At 36.8% G+C, this 25632-nt stretch overlaps 2 protein-coding genes across 6 annotated transcripts in view; both read right to left on the bottom strand.

Moving 5' to 3' along the window:
* osbpl6 (oxysterol binding protein-like 6) overlaps positions 1-8513 on the bottom strand; it is an 86798-nt gene extending 78285 nt beyond the window's left edge. For all 5 annotated transcript variants that reach the window (XM_089132965.1, XM_089132968.1, XM_089132967.1 and 2 more), the window contains exon 1: positions 8247-8513. The gene's annotated coding sequence lies outside the window, so the exon portion shown is untranslated. The remainder of the gene's footprint in view (positions 1-8246) is intronic.
* Positions 8514-11243: 2730 nt separating this feature from the next.
* On the bottom strand, positions 11244-22009 carry rbm45 (RNA binding motif protein 45). Its single transcript, XM_039647314.2, has 10 exons — positions 21558-22009; positions 20537-20659; positions 20203-20329; positions 20000-20119; positions 17572-17751; positions 16271-16400; positions 15609-15705; positions 14691-14854; positions 13744-13960; positions 11244-11768 (listed from the first exon to the last, which is right to left on the bottom strand). Exons 1-9 carry the CDS (start codon positions 21825-21827, stop codon positions 13768-13770), a joined length of 1404 nt encoding a protein of 467 aa, XP_039503248.2. The 5' UTR covers positions 21828-22009; the 3' UTR covers positions 11244-11768; positions 13744-13767.
* Between the last annotated feature and the right edge of the window lie 3623 nt (positions 22010-25632).

Raw genomic sequence — 25632 nt, forward strand, 5'->3', positions numbered from 1 at the left:
AGGCTCACGCTCGGCTCTATGATTGGGTGTCATCAGTCATGACGTGTCCTTCCCTGATTCGCCAACCACTGTTTACACCGGCGCATGCCCAGTGTTGGTGAATGGTCACGTGATCTGCATTTTCAGTCGTTTTAATGTGGACGGAGATCAATTCTAATACGCAGATAAAACGCTGGTGTGGACGGAGATCGTATTCGTTTTAATTCTCCGTTTTTAAACGAAAACGCAGTAGTGTGGACGGGGCCTAAGACTCACTGATATAAATATTATAATTAAACTTTATTTGGAGTACTTCTTTATTACACAATGCTCATTTCTTAATATTAAGCCTAAATGTGTTTTAACATCATAATTAGTAAGGATAGTATGATCTCTGTATAATATCAGTCGTTAAACCTGAAGTGTACTTGCTAAAGTTTCACTTTAGCACAATCAAATAAATTTTAGTTGGACCTCGGCACTATTTCTGGATTATTAAAGTACATTAGGTACAACATTAGTTGTTTTAATTGAGCAGACTTTAAGTATATCAATTTAGTACACCAACAGTACAATTGCAGGATATTTACATTAAATAAATGTATTTGTAATGTTCTGAGCATTAAATTAATATATTTAAAATATATTTTAGTACATTTATTTTTCGATAGGGTTGAAACTCTCTTCACATCACAAGTGGCATAAACATTAAAACATGAACATGTATCTTTTGTGGAAGTCTCAGGACCAAAAAATTGTTCGTCCAATCACTGCATTCGATCCGAGAGCCAAACAAACATCAGTTCAGTTCCTCCTGGACTAACATCATGAGCTTACGCTGCGTTCACGCCACGTCATAACCGTTTTCACGAGAGGGAAACCTGTGGCGTTACCAGTGTTGGGGAAGCTACTCTGAAACTGTAGTTTGACAAGCTACAAGCTACTCGTACATTAAAGTAGTTAAACTACAGTCAAGTTACCCTTTTGGAAAAGTAGCTAGCTACACTACAAGTTACTATCAATAAGTAGCTAGCTACGTTGAAACTACTTTTGCCTTTTGAACAACATATTATAAATATTATATTACATGTTATTATTATAACATGCTATAAATTATATATTACAAATAACTGAATAAGTGTCTGATGAATGTTTTAATTAAAATATTTAGTGTTTAAAACAATGCAATACAATTATGATTTCATAGAGTATTGTTTTATTACACACAACACTCAAATATCGCAGACTGTTTGTCAAAAGTGCAAAATTGCAACAAATAGCCTACAACATTGCAAGAACGAAATATAGATTTAGAACATTTTCTCAAAAATACCGATTGAACTTGGACAAATAAGACCATGGGTAATTAACGTTAGTTGTTTCTCCATCATCCAAATCTGCCGTCACCTCTGGCTCCATCATAATCATAATATGGGTGTGTCACTGTCAACCCACTTCTTTACGTCAGTGAACCGTTAGCCGCAAGATGCGTGATTAAACAACAGGTGGCAGTAATGGCAAAAAAAATTAGTTTGTAATCTAACGAGAAGAAGAATATCCTTGCATCGCGTCGATTCACGCAGGCTCGACAAACGCAATGTAGCTTTTGCTCGCGCTACACCGCTACTTGCTGCAAAAAGTAGTTAGCTACTGGAAAAGCTACACTGTTTAAAAAGCAACTGAGCTACAGCCAAGCTACTGAAAAATGTAGTTAAGTTAGTAGCGTCGCTACTTGTAGTAACTACTCCCCAACACTGGGCGTTACACACCATCAACGCTGAAATGAATCTGCAGCAGTCCGGAGTGCAACTCGAGCTCTGCAAGCTGTTTACGTTCATTATGATTTTAATGTTATGTGCTTTGAGACGTGGTAAATTTGCTGATGTGCGATTGTGTGTTCTGGACGAGGTGTTTATTTGCGTGAGGGCGGAGCTACCTGTCAATCACATGAGATCCATGTGATTAATAAAGCCCCGCCCACATTTGTTCTTATTCCAGAACCCTTTTACTCAGATATATGTCACAAATAGACTATCACAACATCTGCTTCATGCTGACTTCCACAGAAACAGAGGAAATGGAAATGAGCAACACACCGTAGATGATGTATGAGGTGCCATTTGGAGAAGGTCATCAAAGTAGAATCAAAATAACGGATTCCTGATTTATAAGGCACCCAAATTTGCTTTGTTATTCAAGACACAAGAGACACAACTTTCAAAACACAACTTCCTCCGCAGACCAGCTAAAACTGATGAAACGGCTCGAACAGAACTTACATTAGTTGCGGATGTCAGACAGATGAACACACACACACACATACACAGTAAGTGTTCAGAAACTCAGCCCGTCACTGTGAGGTTAGAGTAGATATGGTTTAGTAGCTAAATGTCACAATCTAACCTAGTTGCAAAGATTATTAAGTTGAATGATTAAATTAATGAATTAAAACGACATGTCCTGAGCACAATTAAATCAGTTTTATATGTGGTTATATAGGCTATATGAGGTTCATGTTTGAGCTTATTAGGAACAACAGATGTCAAATGGAGCTATTCCTAATTAAAAATTTGAGCAAAAAAAAATAAATAAATAAAGTTTACACTTACATGCAGATCAGTAGTTCTTTTCACGCTTAATTATTAATTAGGGCAACAAGAAGTGACATTTAACAGTGTGATGTAGTAGTACTACCACCATATTAAACATGCCATTGAGTAATAACGCACATTATCCCCATTATAAAGGAATTTTTGGTAACACTTTACAATAAGGTTCATTAGTTAACATGAGTAAATGCATTAACTAACTAACGATGAGCAATGCATTAGTTACAGTGTTTATTACTCTTTGTTAATGTTAGTTAATACAAATACAGCTGTTCATTGTGCGTTCATGTTAGTTCACAGTCCATTAACTAATGTTAACTAATACAACCTTTGATTTTAATAAAGTATTAGTAAATGTTGGAATTAATATTAACTAAGATTAATAAATGCTGAAGAAGTATTGTTCACGTATTGTACATGTTAACTAATGTAGTTAACTAATGTTAACTAATGAACCTTATTGTAAAGTGTTACCGAATTTTTGTTACCACCGTGCTGTTTTCCTAAAGCCACTGGGTAGCAATAGCATGGGTGCGAGGGCCCTTTCATCGCTGCTTGCAGCTTTAATTTTTTTTATGTTTTTGTTCTACTGTGTATGTTTTTTGTGGTACAGTGTAATCTGCAAATACTCATGAAATCCATCTTTCAAATACAGAGAAAAATAATATTTTTAATTCAGAGTTACTGAATTAATACTGTCATTCTTCACTCCCTTCACTCTTAGAAGAAAAGGTTCTATATAGAACCTTAAAAGGTTCTAAAGCGCTAGGTATTTGGAACCTCTAAAATGTAGGGATGCACCGATATGAACCGATAATTCGTTATATTTGAAAGCCGATAACCGATATATCGGCCGATAAACTTAAATCTAAATTTTTATCTAATTTTGAGAGCCTGATTACAAAAACAAAAGTCTCACAATTAAATCCACGTCCCAAACACATAATTATAATGTTCTCATTATAGTGTTGTATAGCCGATATGATTTCCGTTGCTCATGTTGTCCCGAACCAGATTTTCATTTTTTGAAGAGATTTCAATCATATTTCAAGAAATTCAAAAACATAAACAGTTCTCAACAAGTGTCTCAGCTGAAGGGAATAATACATTATTTATCCGTTTTAATATATCGGCCACATTTTCTTACCAGGCCGATAACGATAACATAAAAATGAACATATATCGGCCAATGCCGATATATCGTGCATCCCTACTAAAATGCAATGCATGAATGATCAAAAAATTCAAGATATGGGGGTTAAAAAATGTAATTAAGCAATATCACACGAAGAGTGCCATTTCAGTTTTTATCCTTCAAAAATCAGCATGATTATTAAGTTACTACAACAGTTTAATAAACAATAATTTAATTACAACTGCAAAATGTTGCAGAATAATGTAATATATTAATGAATAATAGCCTTTAAAGAACCTTTGTGCCAAAAGGGTTCTTTCTTGTCATTATCATCATTTTTTTTGCATAAAAGATCCTTTGCAGTCGAGTAAAGAACCCTACTGTATACAGAACCCTTTTTTCTAAGAGTGTATGATGATATTTTGATTAAAGCTTATTAAATTAAAGCTGCAACAGTCGAGTGCATGAAGTGTCCAACATCCACACTTCATGTGTTTGGTTAATAATTTAGTGTATTATCCGGTTATAAGTGCACTTTTTCTTTTTGTAATTTCCAGTGTGAACACACTACTCACAATAATACTTCATATTCATAAGTCATAGAATAGTGCACAAGACATTTCTCAAAATATCTCCATTTATGCTCCATAGAAGAAAGTTTTGTGAATACTATAATTATTTTTAGTCTTTTCAGTCAATTTAAAATGTATTAGTAAATGTTGAAATTAACAGTTAGTTAATTAATTAGTTAATGCTAAAATTGCACTCGCAAAGTGTTACCATTTCATGTTTTCATGTAAAGAAGGCCAGAACATTAAAAACACATAAATGTAGATATAAATTGTACAATCTCTCAGTTTATTTGCGTCTACTTTAGAGCACTTGATGATTATCTAATCAAAATAACAATATATTGTAGTGATAAAAAAGAACTGAGTGAAATCCAATGCTACATGAACACATCAATGTTGAGAAAGCAACCGCGTCAGTAGCTTTAAATATGCAACTTCGCCACCAATCAACTATCTATGGAAGCTTGTTTCCGCCATTGAATAAAAAAATATAATAAATAATTGTGACTTTTTATCTCACAATTGCGAGATATAAAGTCAGAATTGCGTGATATAAAGTCAGAATTGCGAGATATAAAGTCAGAATTGCGTGATATAAAGTCAGAATTGGGTGATATAAAGTCAGAATTGCGTGATATAAAGTCAGAATTGCGTGATATAAAGTCAGAATTGCGTGATATAAAGTCGCAATTCTGAGAAAAAAAGACAGAAGTGTGACTTTTTTTCTCACAATTGCGAGTTTACATCTCGCAATTCTGACTTTATATCTCGCAATTCTGACTTTATAACACATAATTGCGAGTTTATATGTCAAAATTCTGACATCTTTTCTCAGAATTGTGAGATTTAAACTCGCAATTGCGACTTATTAGGCCAATTCTAATATCCCTCAGAATAGTTTATAGTATATCTCACAATTCTGACTTTATATCATGCATTTCTGACTTTATAACACACAATTGCGACTTTATATCTCGCAATTCTGACTTTATAACTCACAATTCTGACTTTATATCTTGCAATTCTGACTTTATATCTCAAAATTCTGACTTTATATCATGCAATTCTGACTTTATAACTCGCAATTCTGACTTTATATCTCGCAATTCTGACTTTATATCTCGCAATTCTAACTTTATATCTTGCAATTCTGACTTTCCATCTTGCAATTCTGAGAAATAATGTCAGAATTGCGAGAAGTAAACTCACAATTGTGAGAAAAAAAGTCAGAATTGTGAGATAAAAAGTCGCAATTACCTTTTATATTTTTCATTCAGTGGCGGAAACAATGAAAAATTGTTATTGTCCATAACTACCGGCCAAATTGTCCATAACTACCGGCACCGATATATCGGCAAAACCCGTCGACCCCTATTAATGACCAACACAATCTATCAGATAGCGTCTGGTTTAAGACGTGCTTTTATGAGCGGTAAATAACGCTGCAAATACCAGTAGATTGATTTATTAAGCCTTTACTTATGCGGTCCATGGGCTTATCAGGTCACATCTCCCCTACACATTAAACCAAGTGTGTGAACAGAGCTTTTCTCAACTTGCTGCTTCGACCTGTGTGTGTGTGTGTGGACTTCACTGGCAGAGCATGTAACTACAGCAAACACACAGAGGCAGACAGGGAACAGATGGACACACTAATTGACCTGCTGAACCGGCTCAGGCCAGCCCCTTTAAAGCAGGATAATGTCCCGGGAAAAACACCCGCCAAGACACGCGAAGAATCAAGCCGCCCCGGGAAAACTCAGGATTAGAGCGAGGTGCACTGGAGATAAAACTCATTACTTTTATTGATCAGGATGTTGCTTTTGTTCGAGCGTGGGATGGCCAGGTCCTAGAGCGGCACATTTACAAAAAAACACTGCTAGGCAACTCCAACACAGCACACTCATTAGTGGTGTTTACTGAGACAACACATGTGTGTGTGTTGAAACCCATAACTGAGGGAAAGTTCACCCCAAATTTAAGTGTCCTTCCAAACCTGAAATTCTGGCCTTGCCTTGGAAACACCTAAAATCTAAAATAGTTGTAGTACTAATTTACTAAAACCAAATCAAAGAACAAAAAACATTAGCTTATAACATAAAAATGGCAATTACTAAACTTAAATTTAAATAAATAAAAAAATTCTGTGGAAATTCTTTACATAGTTGAGGGGGTCTGACATAGTTTTGAAGTACTTTAAAACACAAACTAGTAAATCACAAAAGCACATCAATTACTAAAACTTAAATTCTGTGGAAAATATAAGAATTCAAAATTCTGTGGGGGGAAAAAACAGTTTCTGACATATTGGACCCCAATTGACTTTCATTGTATAGAAATTTTTTTGTGTCCCACTGAAGAAAGCAAGTCATTGGTGTGTGTGACTCATCCTGCCCCTTCTGTGCTAGCGACGCGAATGGTGTGTGTCGTGTCGAGGAGCGCTCTATGATCACTTCTCCAAACGGTTAGAGTTACTCCGATCCTCAGCCACCATTACAGGTGCTTTTCTGTCTCTAAACTCTGCGTGTGATTGGCCACACAGATGGTGTCCATGACGATAGCATTCCTGTCCCAGCGTCCTGCATAATTAAAGGAGCCAGTAATTAGCGGAATCAAGCCCTGGGTCGGTTTACAGCCGTGAGAGGGTGATCTTATAGTCCACGACTAAAGCTGTGAGGTCCACGACATCCAAAACCAGCCTTAATTACATCATTATAACGGCACTATGCACTCGTGACATTTAAAACTTGCAGAATCAATAACGACGAGTTAACTCATAATAATTTTAGTATTTAATTAATCAATAAAAATAATGAATTATTTGGGAATCTATCAAATTTCTATCGAATCTGAATAAAAAAAATTAAAAAGGCAATTGACTTTTTTTTTTTTTAAATTTAAAGTTAAAGTTTACATCTCACAATTCTGACTTCTTTTTGCAGAATTATGAGTATATCTCATAATTATAACTTCCAAATGTGAGTTTACATTGCGTGAAATAAACTCATAATTGGAAGTTATGAAGTCAGAGTTGTGAAATATACTCATAATTCTGCAGAAAGAAGTCAGAATTGAAAGATATAAATTCATGAGTTATAAAGTCAGAATTGTGATATATCAACTTGTTTCCCCCCGTCAGAATAGGACTATATAACACGCAATTGTGAGTTTAGGCTATACCACAGAATATTATTATTATTATTATTCAGTGGTGGAAACAAGCCTCCATAGATGTCTCCAATTTCGTGTCCCACAGCAGAAACAAAACGTGAAAAACGTGAAGGTGAGTAGTATAGAAACTAATTGAACAAACTCTACAGAGAGGGCAGGTGTGTAGAGTTGCTGTCCTGTGGTTCACAGAGAGTTAAACTAGAGGACTATGAGACATACTGACTATGGAGTCAAACTAGCCAGACTTAGCAGCTGCTCATTATGTCAACATCATCATATTATCTTAAAGCAGGGGAATACTAGTGTCTCTAAAAGACACACCGCAATGTCACAGCCTGACCTTGGGTGTTTTAACCCAGAAAAGTCCCCCGGTGTTGGCCAAAAGGGTCCAGTTCAGGGCCCGAAGCTTCACAACTCAAGCGCACAGGTGTTCAACATAACCGCATCTCAGGACGGCACGGAGACATAAACAACGGGCTTGTGTTTCAATGATCTCATATGGGGTCCAGTTCTTCGCAGATGGTCTGAGGAAACACCGCATATGAGACTCAAAATACACATAGGCTTCAGATATATCCGCAGAATAACTCCAGAGGAGACTTTCCCGTCTGTGGAGATGCGTGGCTGCCATTCATCCATTTTAATCAGCTTATCAATAATATCTAGAGGACACTGGCGACGGGAGCTCTCATTCCTCAAGGAAATTAGCCGTTGGTGTGTGTTGTGTGTGTCTGTGTCAGAGAGAAGAAAATAAAACCATGAAACGGAAGCGGTACGTACCAGCGGTTCGGTGTCCACATCGTTTCTTGGCGCAGAAACCGAGAAACCCGATGCTGTGAATTAGCGAAGCTCCAGTCGCGGTTGTTTTTTATTTTATTTTATTTTTTATCCCAGTCGTTTAGTGGTCAGTCCCCGCAGATAATCACAGTAATATTGGAGGGTATTGTCAAGGTTAGGTGTATGAAAGTGAGGAAAAGTGCTGTGTGTGGCTGGATTTGAAGGCAGTTTAGACGGATGCTGCGGTAACGGGGACTGCAGGTCTGCGGTAAAGCCCGGACCGGATCCCAGCCAGAGACACTGGACGCCGGAGACACGCAACACCAGGAGCCTGGATCACATGACGGATTCCGGCTGGAGTTTCTCACGTTATCGACACACACACACACACACACATTGATAGGATAAAAAATATATTATGGGGTGTGTGTGTGTGTGTACACACACATATATTGTGTAAAAAAAATATACTACAGGACAAAATGAAATAGGATAAGGGCAATGTTCAGACGATCACACACGCAAACCTAATATTGTTGAGGTTGCTATCTATTTGTCTGCCAGGGCTGCAAACCGAAGAGCTTATTAAATTAGGAAACATCCAAATATAAATATATTAAAATAATAAAAAATAAATAAATAAATATTGAAACCTCATGGATTTAAGAAATGAACGAGACTTATTTGAACCCTAATGAATGATTGCAATATTAGTTCATACATAGCCTAACATTTTTAAAAATGGTATGATGCAATATTATAAACAAGTGTTCATTCTGGTCACATGAGACCACAGCTATTGTTTCAAATTCTGTTTGTATTTTTAGTCTACATGTGTAATAACATCATATTTGATTGGACTGCCAAACTCAGTCAAGTAATATACACTGTAAAAAATATTTTCAAGATTTGTTATCACAACATATTTTCTTTTGTCAAATCAACTTTATAATAATTTATTTAGTTGAGATAACTTATTATTTTGAGTTTCTGATGGTTAAATTAATCTACTTCATTGTATTAACTCACTTTTTACAGTTCAATCAACTTAAAATTTTTAAGGCAACCCAGGTTACTTACTTTTTTAAGTTAAACCAACAATATTTTTTACAGTGTAGTATTTACAACATTTTTTCTTTTGTCAAATCAACTTAAATAATTTATTTAGTTCACATAACATATAATTTTGAGTTTCTGATGGTTAAATTAATCTACTTCATTGTAGTAACTCACTTTTTCCAGTTCAATGAACTTAAAATTTTAAGGCAACCAGGTTACTTACTTTTTTAAGTTAAACCATCAATATTTTTTTACAGTGTACTCAATTGAACTACATTGTGCTACTGTAGCCAACAAAGCACAAGCATAGCTGTTTAAATTAGGCTACTGTTCATTTTGAAAAAGTATTGGGTCATTGAGGTTCTTCAGTGAATGTAGATGATCTTTTTTCATTCAGTGAAAACATTCACAGCAATGTAATACGCTATTCTGAATAGCCTAAGTTGTTTCTGCGCTGGGTGTTGTGAAGGCGGTTAATATCCTAAATATTATCTCATCAAATTGTATTATTAAATGGTCAATATTTTTTACAAAATAGTAATGATTTATAAAACGGATAATTCCGGTCCTTGATTCTGATTGGTCGAGCCGCGTTCGAAGCCGTTGTAAATGACCCCAAACACACTGTGACCACACACACACACAAATACCTGTGTGCGCATTACATTAGTGTCACACACACACACACACACACATGTGAACGCATTAGTGTTACTGTGCAACAGCCATTTATGGTAATTCTTCGTTGCTGCATGTGTTGCTTGGCAGCCTCTTTGGAACTACATTGCTTGGCGGAGGAATAAATGTTATATTTCTTGTTGCTAATAAATGTTAAAATGAATATTTTTATGGAGTAACCGTTTTATAAAAGCAATAAGCCCTTTGAAACCGTGTTTTACAGTGAATTTAGAACAGATAAGGGGCGTTAGGCACGATGCAAAGCGGAGCTTATTGTTTAACAACAACACACAAAAAAATGTGTTTAAAACTGAGCTGAATTAAAATGATTAAATAGAGGGACTAATTGTACAAGGTCTTGAAAGCCTATTCCTCCACTTACAACAGATCTAACAGAATCAGATTCATTTGAAAATGACACCGCTGATCACTGGAAGCCACTGAACGCCCCCTGCTGGACAGAGAAGAAACAACATCTGGCGCTTCTGCGATGACTTCACGGTTTGGCTGATGTCACCACTTAAATTTGTTCCTTTGCTAAATAAATATCCTATTTCCCTCAAACATGAAGTAAATCAAATTGAGAACATCATTTCAAGTTAACTTCCAGTTCTCTTAAAGGGATATTACTCAAAAAGTTTTTACTCACCCTCATGTTGTTGATCTCTTTAGTTGCGTATCGGTCAATGGAGGGACAACAAGCTCTCAGATTTCATCAAAAAGATCTTCATTTGTATTTCGAAGATGAATAAAAGTCTTATGGGTTTGGAACAGTTGGTGAGTAATTGAAATAATTTTAATTAACTATCCCGTTGAATACACGTACAGATCTGTAAGAGCCTGTATCCAGTTAAAACAAGTCCCCCTGTAGTCAATCATTTTATCCTATAAAACTCATCTTTGATCACCAAAATGATTTTTAAATGTTCCTGCCTTAAAATATCTTGAATGTAACCCGACACCCTTGCCTCATTTAGTATACACAGTTCTACGAATATGCAAATGAGCCCCACCTCCAATCACTCCCTCAGCTCAGAGATCCACTGGTTGACTTTCACACGTTGATCTGATTGGTTACAAGGTCGTTTGTGACGTCAGAAACACCAGCGATATCAAACCGTGTTTTTGAGACTGCAATGCTGTCGACTTATGAATTTACACATGATTTGTCTTAAAACATGTTAAAAACACCACATAGACAGCTTAATTTTTAACACGAGGGACTTTAATTAACAGGAACTAAGAAACACCATTTAAGACAGCTTAATTTGTCAAACTCTTTATTTGTAATTCCATACAGATCAAACACATCCAGAGTCCATGCATTAGCTCAAACTCAGCTGACATTTGTCTGTCACCTTCGTTAACTGGGATAGTTCACTCAAAAATAGAATGAAAAATAAATGTCATGATCTACTCATCATCACGTCATGCCAAACCTGTATGACTGTATGAGCCCCAACAAAAAGTCAACGGGGTCCAATGCTGTTTCATTACATGTTCTTTCAGAAAACATTCTTTAAAATAAATAATATAGTCGGTCACATGTTTAGAATGACATGGATGAGTAAATTATGAGAATTTAAATTTTTGGGTGAACCATCCCTTCAAGTGTCTGAATTACTGGCAGTTTGCTAAAACTAAATAAACAAAACAAAAAAAGAGACAGAAATCAAAAACACTTTGATATAAAAGAACTGAAATGGCAGTACGGCAGTCAGTGTCCGTCGTGTCATCGCAAATACTCGTCCAGTCATGTCGGGGTCATGCGTCATGTCACTTAAAACTCTGTAAGAACAAACACATCATAGTCAGAGTTACACAAGTCCACAATCTCCAGGAAACACATATCAAATAATGACTATTTAGGTCTGAACTTCAAAATTTAAAGGGATAGTTCACTTTGAAATTAATTTTTGATATTTTTTATCTTACCTCAAGGGCATCCAAGATGTAGGTGTCTTTGTTTCCGCAGTAGTTTCAGTTTTTATGTTTTTAGGTCAAACCGTTGTTGTCTATCAGTCATATAATGGAGGTCTATGGTCACCACCTCAAAGAGCATGCACAGAGAAGTCCAAATTAAACATGATTTAATGACTCGTAAATGTAAGTACACATTGATGGCCTAAGACACGAAACGAGCGGTTTGTGTGAGAAAACCAACAGTATTTTTATCGCACAGCCACAAAGCGCCCGCGCCCTCAGATCAATTGGATGTGGCTGTGGTTACAAAAGGTAAAAACGATATAAATACTGTTCGTTTTCTCACACAAACCGCTCGTTTCGTGTCTTAGGCCATCAATGTGTACTTACATTTACGAGTCATTAAATCATGTTTAATCTGGACTTCTCTGTGCATGCTCTTTGAGGTGGTGACCATAGACCTCCATTATATGACTGACAGACAAGAAAGGTTTGACCTAAAAATATCAAAATTGAAACTACTGCGGAAACAAAGACACCTACATCTTGGATGCCCTTGAGGTAAGATAAAACATACCAAAATTAATTTCAAAGTGAACTATCCTTTTAACCTTACTTTAAAGTAAAATTTTGCCTAATTTTTCCATCTTGATATTGGTAATTGTGCCGAATTCAGGTTCAAAGTTCAAGCCTTGCGTACATCAGAGCATGTCACAAGAAGAGCCAGTCATGACAGTTTGATTCAAGTGAATGATTCACACGAAGACTAGTAAACAGTCTTAGTCAGGTAGAAATTAGAGCCCGACCGATAAAGGATTTTGAAGGCTGATACCGATACAAATATTTTTGGGTTTTAAAATCCGATATTTCGGTCGATATTTTTTTTGTTTTATTAAATATTGTTGGATTTCACACACGTGTAAAAGAAAAGCTAACTTTTCTGCACAAGATGCGTTTTATACTTTTTCTCTATGTCTAAATGTTCACTCCTCGCAAGTATAACTTCATTTTACAATGCAGGGACTGTAAGAGATATGCTAGTTATAAATACAGTAATCATTACTTTATTTAGGCAGAAAAAGTTCATTGTGGTTTCCAAACTCATTAATGTTAACGTTAGCGGCCTTCCACTGATGATAGTGGCATTAGCTAGCTTTGTGGTTAGCTAGTCTATGATGAGCCATAATTTAGCAATAGATAACGTCATACTGCAAATTGTAAAACATACATTTTCAATATAACAAGCCAAGAAGAGATGATTAAGTTTTTTTTTTTTTTTTTAATATTCATTTATCGGCCAGTATAACTGCCGATACCGATATTATGGAAAATGCCTAATATCGGCTGATAATATCGGCCGGCCGATATATCGGTCTGGCTCTACTAGAAATAAGTGCAATTCACATTTCCACCACTAGTGGCAGTGAAATCACAAACTGCACCTCTACACGAAGCTAGAAAAATGATTACAAGGGCCATACAATAACTATATGATCACTAATCAAATGTAGAGGACCGATACGAACTGCATGCTTCGTTTGACGAGACATCGTTATCTGACTGATAGAGAAATAAACGAATCCCCCAAAAGAGATGCCGATGTTAAAGGATTGTGTCTCCAGGTGTCAGTTCGGTTTTTCACAGCATGTCTCAAGTCGTCAACTTATTCGTAAACAAGTTCACTCTCGACATCAAGTTATAAAGAATATAACGGATTGTGTCATAATTTTCATCTAGTTTTTCTGGATTGTCTTTATTTGTACTCACAGCAGAAATAACAGTGGTGAGATCATAAGCATACGAAATATTTCATAGTGGCTTACCTACTGAGCTGACTTACCTGTGTCAGTCATAAGGTCAAAGGTCAGTATGTTCTCTGGCGTTTGTGTGACTCCTCTTTGGGCGGGTCGGCCAGCATGACCTTCATCTTGACCCCGTTCACCACCTTCCCGTGCAGGAGCGCGATGGCGTCGTGAGCCGACTTCCGGTCCGCGTACTTTATATATCCCACGTTACGGCCGGGAACCAGATACACCTCCATCAGGGAACCGAACCGGCTGTGTGGAGAAAACACCGTTAATCATCACACGAAGAGTCGAAACTGTCCGGCGACATTTATTTACACATACAAGGAAATTTAAATCAAACTACCCAATTATAACAACGTTTAAAAAAATGACCGTTATGAGACATCTACAATATCAATCTACACTCACACACACATAATTATCATTTTCTTTGAATGTTTATGCAAGTCTCTTTTGCTCACCAAGGCTGCTTTATTTGATAAAAACAAAAAACATAAACATAAAAACACAGCAAAAAATGGTAATATTGGGGAATATTATTAAAATATATAATAACTGCTTTCTATGTGAATACATAGTAGAGTGTAGTTTACTCCAGTCTTCAGTGTCACATGATCCTTCAGAAATCGATCTAATATGATTGATATGATACTCAAGAAACATTTATGATTATTATCAGTGTTGAAAACAGTACTTAATGAATATATAATAATAACAACTGCTTATCGAGCAGCAAATCAGCATAAATGACATGAAACCGTTCCAATTATTACTGTTTTACTGTGTTTTTGATTGAATAAATGCAGCCTTGAAATCTTAATTATTTCAAACCTTTGACCAGTAGTGTATATAATATCACCCAGTCTAAAAGCATGTGTCCATGTCAGTTAGTGGAACAACATTCATGGGAAATATTTACATAAAATATGATCACAACGCTCAAACACTATCAGAGCTGGTGCGTAAATCACACACACACCAGAACAGGTCCTCCAGGACGTCCACAGGCAGAGGCGAGGGGTTGAAGATGACGAAGAGTCTCTCCTTTACCGTGCCGTCAGGCGACAACAGCTTCTTCATAGGAGGAAGAGCCACATCAGTCTGAACACGCGCTTTCTGGGCCACAGGGGGCGCTGTATAACCCTACAGGAACACACACACACAACTGGTCAATCATCAGTCTCTGAACACTCTTTCTGGGCCACAGGGGGCGCTGTATAACCCTACAGGAACACACACACACACAACTGGTCAATCATCAGTCTCTGAACGCTCTTTCTGGGCCACAGGGGGCGCTGTATAACCCTACAGGAACACACACACACAACTGGTCAATCATCAGTCTCTGAACGCTCTTTCTGGGCCACAGGGGGCGCTGTATAACCCTACAGGAATACACACACACACCACTGGTCAATCATCAATCTCTGAACGCTCTTTCTGGGCCACAGGGGGCGCTGTATAACCCTACAGGAACACACACACACAACTGGTCAATCATCAGTCTCTGAACGCTCTTTCTGGGCCACAGGGGGCGCTGTATAACCCTACAGGAACACACACACACAACTGGTCAATCATCAGTCTCTGAACGCTCTTTCTGGGCCACAGGGGGCGCTGTATAACCCTACAGGAATACACACACACACAACTGGTCAATCGTCAGTCTCTGAACGCTCTTTCTGGGCCACAGGGGGCGCTGCACTCGGGTTTTTTTTTTTTTTCAACAAAAAAGTATAAGAGTTGGGTTTTCAACTAGCGTAGCAGGCGGTAAACCGCGAGGCGTCTGGGGCGCTTAAACAGCGCAGAACGCTCACCGCCATTGGAAAACTCGTCAAAAAAGGCGTGTGGTGTGATCATGTGATGATGTTGCTGGTTGAATGAACGCATTACTCACGGCGCTGGTCTTCATTAGCTGCGCTCCGCAGGGGCCGTTCCACACCATCGACATCATCTGAGCCGCCACCAGCTGCATCGCCATCTTCCCCACCGGACTGCACACACACACACACACACTCATTTAACATCGCTGAGATACAGCAGAACTACATAACAGATAAACATCAACCTTAAGGTACCCGGATGGTGTACTATTTCCTGTGGATGTTCAAAGCGTTTACAGCTTCAATATTTCTCACATTATCAGTTTATTCACTATAGTTTAGAAAAAAATCAGTTGATATTTGACTAGTTTTGTCTGTCCTTCTGACAGACATTCAACATAATTCATGTGTGAGATTTAACTACACACTTATATAATACCAGTTCAGCTCAACCGTTTACCAATCGTTTCTCGTCCCACTTTTTTTACTAGTAGAATATTTGGGAATAATATAATCACAGATGACTCCTCGCTTACATGAATGAACTATAGTGTCCTATAAATCTAATTAGATCTGGTGTCTGAATAATCTGACTGTATACACCTCACAGTCCCTCATGCAACAGAAGAGACAGGTTAAGAAATGCATTTATCTAGATAATAACAACAAAACCTTTAACAGCACGCATGTATTTCCCATCACCAGACACACTCAGATGAAGGTAAGTGGACTCTACCTGGTCCTGTCCTCCCCGTCGTCTATGTACGTGACTGACAGCCGGTTACCGGGCGGATACTCAAACCCATTCAGCTTCTCTTTGGCATACACCGCAGAGCCCAGGTTATTGTACCGGACCACCACCTGACCTGCAGGACACACACACAGGCAAATTAATCTATGAAAGAGGTGTTGGCGATATACATGTGTCAGCCTTCAGAGATTATGGACATTTGCAGTGACGAAAGCTTATCATTTGCATGCATCAAGTATTGCGGTTTATAAATAAGTGATTTAAGTGCAATAAGTTGTGAAAGACAACTCTTCAGTACATGGGCCAGTCTACAGAAATGGTGCAAACTGCTGTCCGACAACCAGAACACACATTTAGAAAGAATTTAAGTATTCAAATTTGAGATGTTTACTAAGATCCTTCTGTTATCCATTGAATCCCACAATGATATTTCAAATATAAGCAAGTAATAATTTCAATTATCAGTAACAAGCAATATTTTAATTATCAAACATAAGCAAGCTTAATATATATGAAATAATCATTTATTGGGTGCTTTCGATTGTCCCGAATCCCAACCCCTAAATTTCAACTTGAGAAAATATTTAAATATTTTTATGCATTTTTTCCATTGTTTTTTTTTTTATATATATTTTTGATTTCTTAAAAAAAATAAAAAATATTATTATTTATATATATATATATATATATATAATATATAAAATTATTATTATTTTTTAAGAAATCAAAAATATATTCAAAATTATATTTATAAAAAAATAATACATTTTCTATATATATATATATATATATATATATTAGGGCTGTGCAAAAGTTAATTGCGATTAATCGCATCCAAAATAAAAGTCTGTTTTACATAATATATCTGAGTGTGCTGTATATAATTATTTTGTATATATAAATACCTATGCATGCATGTATATATTTAAGAATTATTTGTGCTTAAATTCTGTATATATATATAAATACATAATCTATATTATATAAATATAAATATTTTATATAGGAATAACACATTTTCTTAAATATATACATGCATGTGTGTGTATTTATATATACAAAATAATTATATACAGCACACACAAATATATTATGTAAACACAGACTTTTATTTTGGATGCGATTAATCGCAATTAACTTTTGCACAGCCCTAATAAATATATATATATATATATATATATATATATATATATATATAAAAAATTTTAAATCATGAAACTATGTAAAATAATTTCACTACCAACAGTGTGCATTTTAGTCCATTGGATCTTGGAGTTGAATCTAACCTTTGCTGAAGCCGTACTGATCGATCTGCATCTCGCAGAAGTCCATCCCCGGGATCAGGTCGAACAGGCCGTAGATCTGCTCCTGCGTGACCGCGGCCCGGGTCGACACCATCAGGCACCGCGTGATGTCACAGCTCCACGTGTCCGCACCGGGGCCGAAGCTGCTGGACTCGTGCGCTCCTGAGGGAAACACAAACCCTCAGCAAAACAAACCACAATTGACCCTTCGCAGGGAGTTTGATTGACCAATCATGATCCGCCTTCCCCCAAATTAGCCATTTAATCCGACAAAGCAGTCAGGAGAGTTAGTAGATATAACGTCGCTGGCCTTGAAACTGGAAAAACAGTGCGTGCTGACGTCTTTCATTGGTTGAAACAACATTCCTTCATGTTTATTTGATGATATAGAGACGATCGATTCACGAGCAGCTTTAACTGAGCCGTACAGAGATCAGTCAGACACATTCAAGAGCCACAAACGGCATTTTTTGTTTAAATTTCTTTTAAAAATGACAAGTTGAGACTTTGTTTCATTATAAGGCATCACATCGGTCGACGTGTTGGCAGTGTCTCTTTGCTCTGCGATGTATTTTTCACTGTGTGAGAACATTGTCGGACACAGCAACAGTCACTAAAAGTGGGCGTGTCTTTGCGAACACTCGTGTTTGGCCCAAGATATCAGGAAGTGGCTCAATATTTGAAATCTACCCTTGTCAGACTTAATTATGACGTATTTATTCATGTTAATCAAACAACAAAAAAGAGCAATCCTCTCACTGCTCTTGACTGAATCACTTTAGTAACTTTCATTTCTAATGACTAATTTAATTAGCAATATTTGCTATGCATTGTTTTTTTATACATTTGATTACATATACATTTTATGTAGTATTTCTTATTTCTAGCGCTTGTTTTTCCAGACACAGTTTCTCCAGAACGGCTACATATAATAGATTAACTAAATTAATAACTTTTTTACAACAAAAATGAAACATCACTGATCTTTCTTAGGCCCCGTCCACACTACTGCGTTTTCGTTTAAAAACGGAGACCTTTTGCTACGTTTGCACCTCCCGTTCACACTAAAATGGGAAAAACGAAGACCTAAAACGGAGAAGTTTAGAAACGCTGCAGCTGCGTTTTGCGTTTTGAAACTCCGGAGGGCGTTTTAGTGTGGACGAGACAAAACGGAGGAGTTTACAAACGATGACGCAGAGGCTCACGCTCGGCTCTATGATTGGGTGTCATCAGTCATGACGTGTCCTTCCCTGATTCGCCAACCACTGTTTACACCGGCGCGCGCATGCCCAGTGTTGGTGAATGGTCACGTGATCTGCGTTTTCAGTCGTTTTAATGTGGACGGAGATCAATTCTAATACGCAGACAAAACGCTGGTGTGGACGGAGATCGTATTCGTTTTAATTCTCCGTTTTTAAACGAAAACGCAGTAGTGTGGACGGGGCCTTAAGCTGTCAACCCTCCCGTTTTTTCTGGGTTTCTCACGTATTTTATCTCCGTTCCCGCTGTCTTCCCACGAAGTCTTTTAGCTAAAACTAAACCTTTTTTTATCAACGGTTGACTTTCAGAAAGCAATTTCTGCGTTTGTTATCTCGCGAATGGACTTCTGCAACTTTCGTAACTTTGGTATCGACAAAAAAGCATTGACGCGTCTTCAAAAAATACAGAATGCTTAAGTCAGACGAGACATTTGAGCGGTTTCCCGGACTTTGCAATAATCTCCCTCTTTCTGTTCGGTCAGTAAAGTCACTACCGAGAGTTAAGGCCATGTTAAAAGCTATCTGGTTACACTTTATTCAGGTGTCAGTGTTACAGTGTAATGTGATTGGCTAAGGACAAAAAAGCAGGAAAATATACGGTTCCTAATATACTGATTTTTTTAAAGGAACTTTCTGTACGCACGTCAGTCAGTTATGATTTATGACCTCATATTCTCTCCTTTTCACTCCGGCTGCCGACACCCGTTCCCCTCTTTTTTTTTCTTTTTCTTTTTTACAGATCTGCATGATTCACGTAGGTCACATTTTCAGGTCGGAAAATCCGGAATTCCGGATTAATCCGGAAAAAATCACATCCCTGAATTATATATTTAAGTACCGAGTAATATTAAACAACTACATGCACTTACTATAGGGTTAGAATTTGGTTGGAGGTTAGTTTCATGCAATTACTGTGATTACTATGGTAAATACATGTAACATGTATAACAAGGACATTGTAAAATAAAGTGTTACTGCACATCTTTTAAAGACTTCCGCACTACATTTTGTGTGTTTTATTTGTTGTACTTCTCTCTCTGTACTCCTCTTATTTGTGTGTTTTAGTGATTGTGAAGCTCTCTGGGCATCAGCTGTTGCATTAAATGTGCCTATATGAACAAATAAACGAAATGAAGCGCACAGATGTTTACCAAAGGCGTACGAGCTGGGGCCGGGATCGTTCCCGGAGTGCTCCGGTCTGGGGTTGCTGAAATAGTCGTTGTCTGCGGATGAGTTCTTGGTCCTGGGTTCGGCTAGGATAGCTCTGAAAGCTGCAGAGACAAGCGGAGCATTAGCATTAGCACATCCGAAAACAACAGCCACAGTCGTAAAGGACAGAACATGACGATCTTACTCTTGCCACAGTTTTCTATGGCCTTGGCGGCTTGCGAAGGTTTGTGGAAGCGCACGTATCCCAGACCTTTGCTTTCCCCGGTGTTCTTGTTCCTTATAATGATAGCGTACTCTATATCTCCATACACCTGTGGAAAGACAGCAGAGAGATATCGGAGTCATATATCAGCTTACAATCAAATATAAATGTTGGTAAAACATGAGAAATTGGTCCTTAATATGCTAAATATAACTACATGCAATGCCAATTTCCTTTTAATTTGGGGGTAAAATTTGACAGGCTTTGATACATTCACCCCTCAAGACATACTTTCAAATGTCCTATCAGATAATACCTTGAAAGTTTCTTTTAAATCCTCCTCACTGAAGGTCTTTGGGATCATCACAAATATCCTGGTGAGATCCTCGTCCTCCACATCCCGGTGGCTCCCGGAGGATCTGGCCTGAGCGATGAACACCTGGACGAGCACAGACATTAACAGCTGTGAGTGAGTAGAAATACTGGAACCATTGTCGGGGAAACTTACTTTGAAAGGTAATGCATTGCGTCACTCCCTTAAAAAATTAACCCATAGTTACTTTATTAGAAAAGTAATGCGTTAAATTACTTTTTGCGGTTCTTTTGTCCACCTGGGCTGGCCTTGTTTTTGCTTTTTTACAACTAAAGAAGTTATATTTCTGGGCAAATGTAAAGACCCTTTCACACCAAAAGTGCAATAAGCCGCCTCAGGCTGAAGGAAACGTAAATTCACGAGTGTACAGTAGAGGACGCCACTCAAACAAACCTCTCAGCTGAGAAGAATAGATGCAAGAGAACAAAATGACACTTACTTTACCAATAAAAAATTCTATAATCATTTTTGTTTATGGTTGATCTGAATCAAAGGTCAGAAGCAAGCACATCGACATCGGTCACTTAATGTGAGATGTCGATGCATACATTATTATTTTATTTTAAATATGTAGGTTTGCATAGTATTCTGAATTTTACTGATTTTATTCATTTTGAGGAATATTGATTCTATTTTTGTGGAAGTGAGACACTTTGATTTGTCTCTCACGAGGACAGGAGAGCTGTGAGTCAATAAATGGGAAAACAAAGTAACTTGCGTTACTTCTTTGAAAAAGTAATCCGATTACGATGCTATAATTATATTATTATTATAATAATAATATAATTATAATGCTTTACCTTCATCCCAAACCCGATTAAATTGTAACATTTGTAACAATTGTAACAGACATAAGTTACAAGTTTCTCCAACATGTAATTGTGTCTGGCACTAGTTTATGAATCTCTAGTTATCTCTGTTTTGAGGCGATCTGCATTGTTAAAAGCGCTGCTCCATGAATCACCTTGATGGGTTTGGTCCCCTCGGCCAGGGTCTTGCCGTGCATCTCCTCCATCGCGGTGCAGGCCTGAGAGGACTTGGAGAACTTCACAAACGCCACTCCTTTCGACTCTTTCGTGTGCTTGTCCTTCACCACCCAGGTGTCCTGGATCTCACCGAACGCGGTGAAGTGTTCCCGGATGATGTCCTCGGTTATGGACTTACTGGTGACGAGAAACAGGCGACTGTTCGCCGGCTCGTCCAGGTACGAGGAGGCGCGGTTAAATTCGTCCATAGTCTAATGGATCAAATTTCTATTATTGATTTATTCGACCTTCTAACGTAAGTCAGCAAAAGTGATATAAAAATCGCTTTGAAGAAATACAGCGTAGGCTACAATACGTTTAAGATTATATTATCCTGACAACAGCTCTTGCTTCTGCTCCTCTTCTTCTTCTTCTTCTTCTCTGGGTTTTTCGGCGGGTTTTCGGTTCATCCCATAGTTCATAGCGCCACCTCCTGTGTGGAGTGTGAAGTGACTTCAGGCTTCAGTCTACGTAAAGAGATCTTTTTTTTGCTTTATTCAATATTAACAATATAATACAACAACATCTGTTTATGCCAGGATTGATACCCAAAATACACAACTAAACAGACATACAAGACAAACAATGACCATAAAAAAAAAAAAAAAAAAAAAAAAAACAAGACCAAATTACAAAAAAGGATGCTAATTAAACATATTTGGAAAGTACAAGATCAGTCTTAATAGCCTTTCTATTTTTAAGACCTCTTACAGTGGTGTGATATTGTTTTAGCTCTGCTAAAAGGTGTTCAAAACTTGCCCATTTCTTCTTATGAATATGGAATTTTCCTAAGATTAAAAACAATTGGACAAGAAAAGAAAAATCCTTATCTGTTCCACCATATTCAAAGTAAATAAACACATCTTTTTCCCTCAACGTTAAAGTTTGTCCAGTTTTACGTCTTATATAGTTTTCAACATCTCTCCAAAATATCTTACAGTATGTACAATCATAAAACAAATGACAAATTGTTTCGTCATAATTGCCACAAAAGGTACAGGAATATTCAATATCAATTTTAAATCTCTAACGTTTTCTTTGCTGGGTATATTCTATGTACAATTTTATAAGACACCTCCTTTATTTTATTATTTAAGAGGAACTTGTCCCCAATTAACCACATTCTTTCCCATATGATGTCTTCAAACTGAGAAGCCCAAAAGGAACGCGCTGCAGGAAGTGTTTTAGTGTGCATTAAATTCCTAATGTATTTGTTACTACGTAAAGAGATCGTTCACCCAAGAATGTCAAATCTATCACCATTCACTCAAACAGAAATTGTTTCAAACCTGTATGAATTTCTTGGTCAACACAAAAGAAGATATTTCGAAGAATATATGGCATAACCACACATGTGATGAGCCCCATTGATTTCCATATGGAGTGAAAAAATACAGCTTATAATATGTTTAAAATGATATTATTCTGACAACGTATCAACAAAAACAGCAGAGCTTCTTCTTCTGTTTCTTCTTCTTCTGTGGGTTTATTGGTGGTTTTTAGGTTCATACCCCAATTAGCAGAGGCGGACAGAGTACAGCTTTACTTGTACAGATACCCCTTGCTAAATTTTACTCAAGTACAAGTAAAAGTACTACAGTCAGATGTCTACTTGAGTAAAAGTACTGAAGTAGTTGTTTTTAAAAGTACTTGAGTATCAAGAGAGTACATTTTCTAAATATTGCATTACTACTGCCACAGTGCTTACATTTATGGACAGAAACGTCCTACTTGGAGTTATGAAAAATGTTAAAGTTAATACCTTGGAGAATGTGAAAGGTATTGAAAGTAAAACCAAGTCATATTCATCTTTTTACCATGTTGCTTTAACATTTAAGAAAATTGCAGAAAATTCAGAAAATTGAAATAATCTGGCGAGCCACGGGCTGCTGCGTCTTTATCCATGGTTTCGTCCATGGTTTGGTCTCTTAACAGTGCCCTCCACAATTATTGGCACCCCTGTTTAAGATGTGGTCGAGGACTTCTAAAAATTCTCCTTTTTTTTTTTTTTGAACAACATAGAACCCAAATGCAAAAAAAAGAGAAAAATCCAACCTTTTTTTTAAGTACATCACTTTGGTGGTAAAAAATAAAAATCAAAAATTTAGGAAAAAAAAACTAAACTTGAAATCATGTGTCCCACAATTATTGGCACCCCTGATGTTTTTTTATTTTTATTTTTTTTTATTTTGCTTTTTATTGAACATGAGCATCAGTCAAAAGCATCAATGAACATCAGTGTTAACAAAGACATTTTAGTTCCTTTTTTCTTTTCTCCCTTTAATGCAACAGAATAGCACAGATAAAAGGGAAAGTAAATAACAATTACACATAGCAAGTTAGATCTCAAAGTAGACAATAAATACACAATGTTTAGACTTTACATGACTAGTAAGTTTACACAGAAGTAAAGAACATAGTAGGAATAGTTTTCTTTTTTATATATGCATATATATATAAACCTCACTTTTTATATTGCTTTATCAATTTGGGAAAGAAAGGGACCCCACATTTTGATAAACAAATCGTAACGTCCTGAGGCTCTATATATCACCCGTTCATAACTAGCAATATTTGACATAAGTTCCAGCCATTCCTCATATGAAGAAGGTATGTCTGACTTCCAATGTCTCAGAATAATTCTGCATCCTGAAGCCATAGCCAAACGGCACCATAGTGTCTGCTGTCGAGACATACGCACATCCATGGTATAATACCCAACATACCACAGGGCAGGGTTCTTATATAATGACAGGCAAGAAATATTTTTAACAAATTGTACAATTTTCTCCCACATTTCCTCTACCATGTCACATTCATATAACATGTGAACCACAGTTCCTGTTTCTTTGTTACATCGCCAGCATATTGCAGTATCTCTCAGTTTAATTCTAGCCAATCTGCTTGGAGTCCAGTAGCATCTATTCAAAATTTTATAATTTATCAGCTGGGATTGAGTTTCACGAAGATTAGTATGCCATTTTGATACAACCTGTTTCCAGGTTTCTTCCTTGATTGCCCCCCCTAAATCTCTTTCCCATGCCACTTTAAGACCATTTAAATTAGGTGCATTGGCATCTCTAATATAAGCATAGAAAGCTGAACCCATCCCTTTTTTGTGATTGTTAGCAGCCAACAGAAGCTGTACATCTGTTGGTGGGTCAGGACCATTTTTAATGGAAGCATGGAGACAGTGTCTTATTTGAAGGTATTTCCAGAAGTCAGTGTTCGATAGTTTGTAGGTTTGTTTTAAGTGATTAAATGAGACCACACTGAAAAAAAATGATTTTTGCTGCTTGTTCAAATCGCTTAATTAAAATTAGCTTAAGCAACATAATTGCTTTACATTTTGTCCAAACTTAATTTGATTGTGTCCAATCTGCTTAAATATATGTACAATTTAAGTTTACTTAATCCGTTTGTGTTGGATAACATGAATGATTTGTGTTGCATTAACTGAAATTGGGCGGTGCATGTTAATTCCCAGCATGCTTTGCATATGTCTAAATTACGAGAGAATAAATGTTGAAATGAAGTGTTATTTTATATGTTTTTGAGAAAATAAGAAAAGGTTAGTGTGTAATTGTGTTTAATGTTCAATTACATCGGAATTATTAGAACCATTTAAATTACAATTGGTTACCATTGTGGAGAAGAGTGGATGATTTGGTTAGGCTGTGGACCGATTCAACTATGTTTATAGCAACTGCTTTTTGCTGTTGGTGTATGTAAACCTTAGCATTCAGTATGCCACCAAGTACTATTGTAGCTAACTGCAGGCTATAGACTACATATTGAGATGTGTGACAAATACATTTAATCTTAATTGGATAAATGAATATATGAACTTGAATACCTGAAACAGCCAAGCAGGGAGCCTTTTAAAATCACTTTGAGACTACTTAATTGGATAACTTAAAATGACTTAAATCCATGACATTGAAGATACATGAATAAATTATGTTTGTGTAACTTAATTGGTTCATGTGGGACCGATGTACACTATCAAATCAT

This window comes from Pimephales promelas, chromosome 7 (genome assembly GCF_988280905.1).
Source record: "Pimephales promelas chromosome 7, fPimPro1.hap1.1, whole genome shotgun sequence".
Taxonomy (NCBI): domain Eukaryota; kingdom Metazoa; phylum Chordata; class Actinopteri; order Cypriniformes; family Leuciscidae; genus Pimephales; species Pimephales promelas.

Coding starts and splice junctions, on each gene's coding strand:
- rbm45 (XM_039647314.2), bottom strand. CDS start 21,827: ATGGACGAATTTAACCGCGCCTCCTCGTACCTGGACGAGCCGGCGAAC. Junction 17,752..19,999: donor CCCCAGCTCGTACGCCTTTG/GTAAACATCTGT, acceptor TGTTTCCCTCAG/GAGCGCACGAGTCCAGCAGC. Junction 16,401..17,571: donor TCAGTACGGCTTCAGCAAAG/GTTAGATTCAAC, acceptor TGTGTCCTGCAG/GTCAGGTGGTGGTCCGGTAC.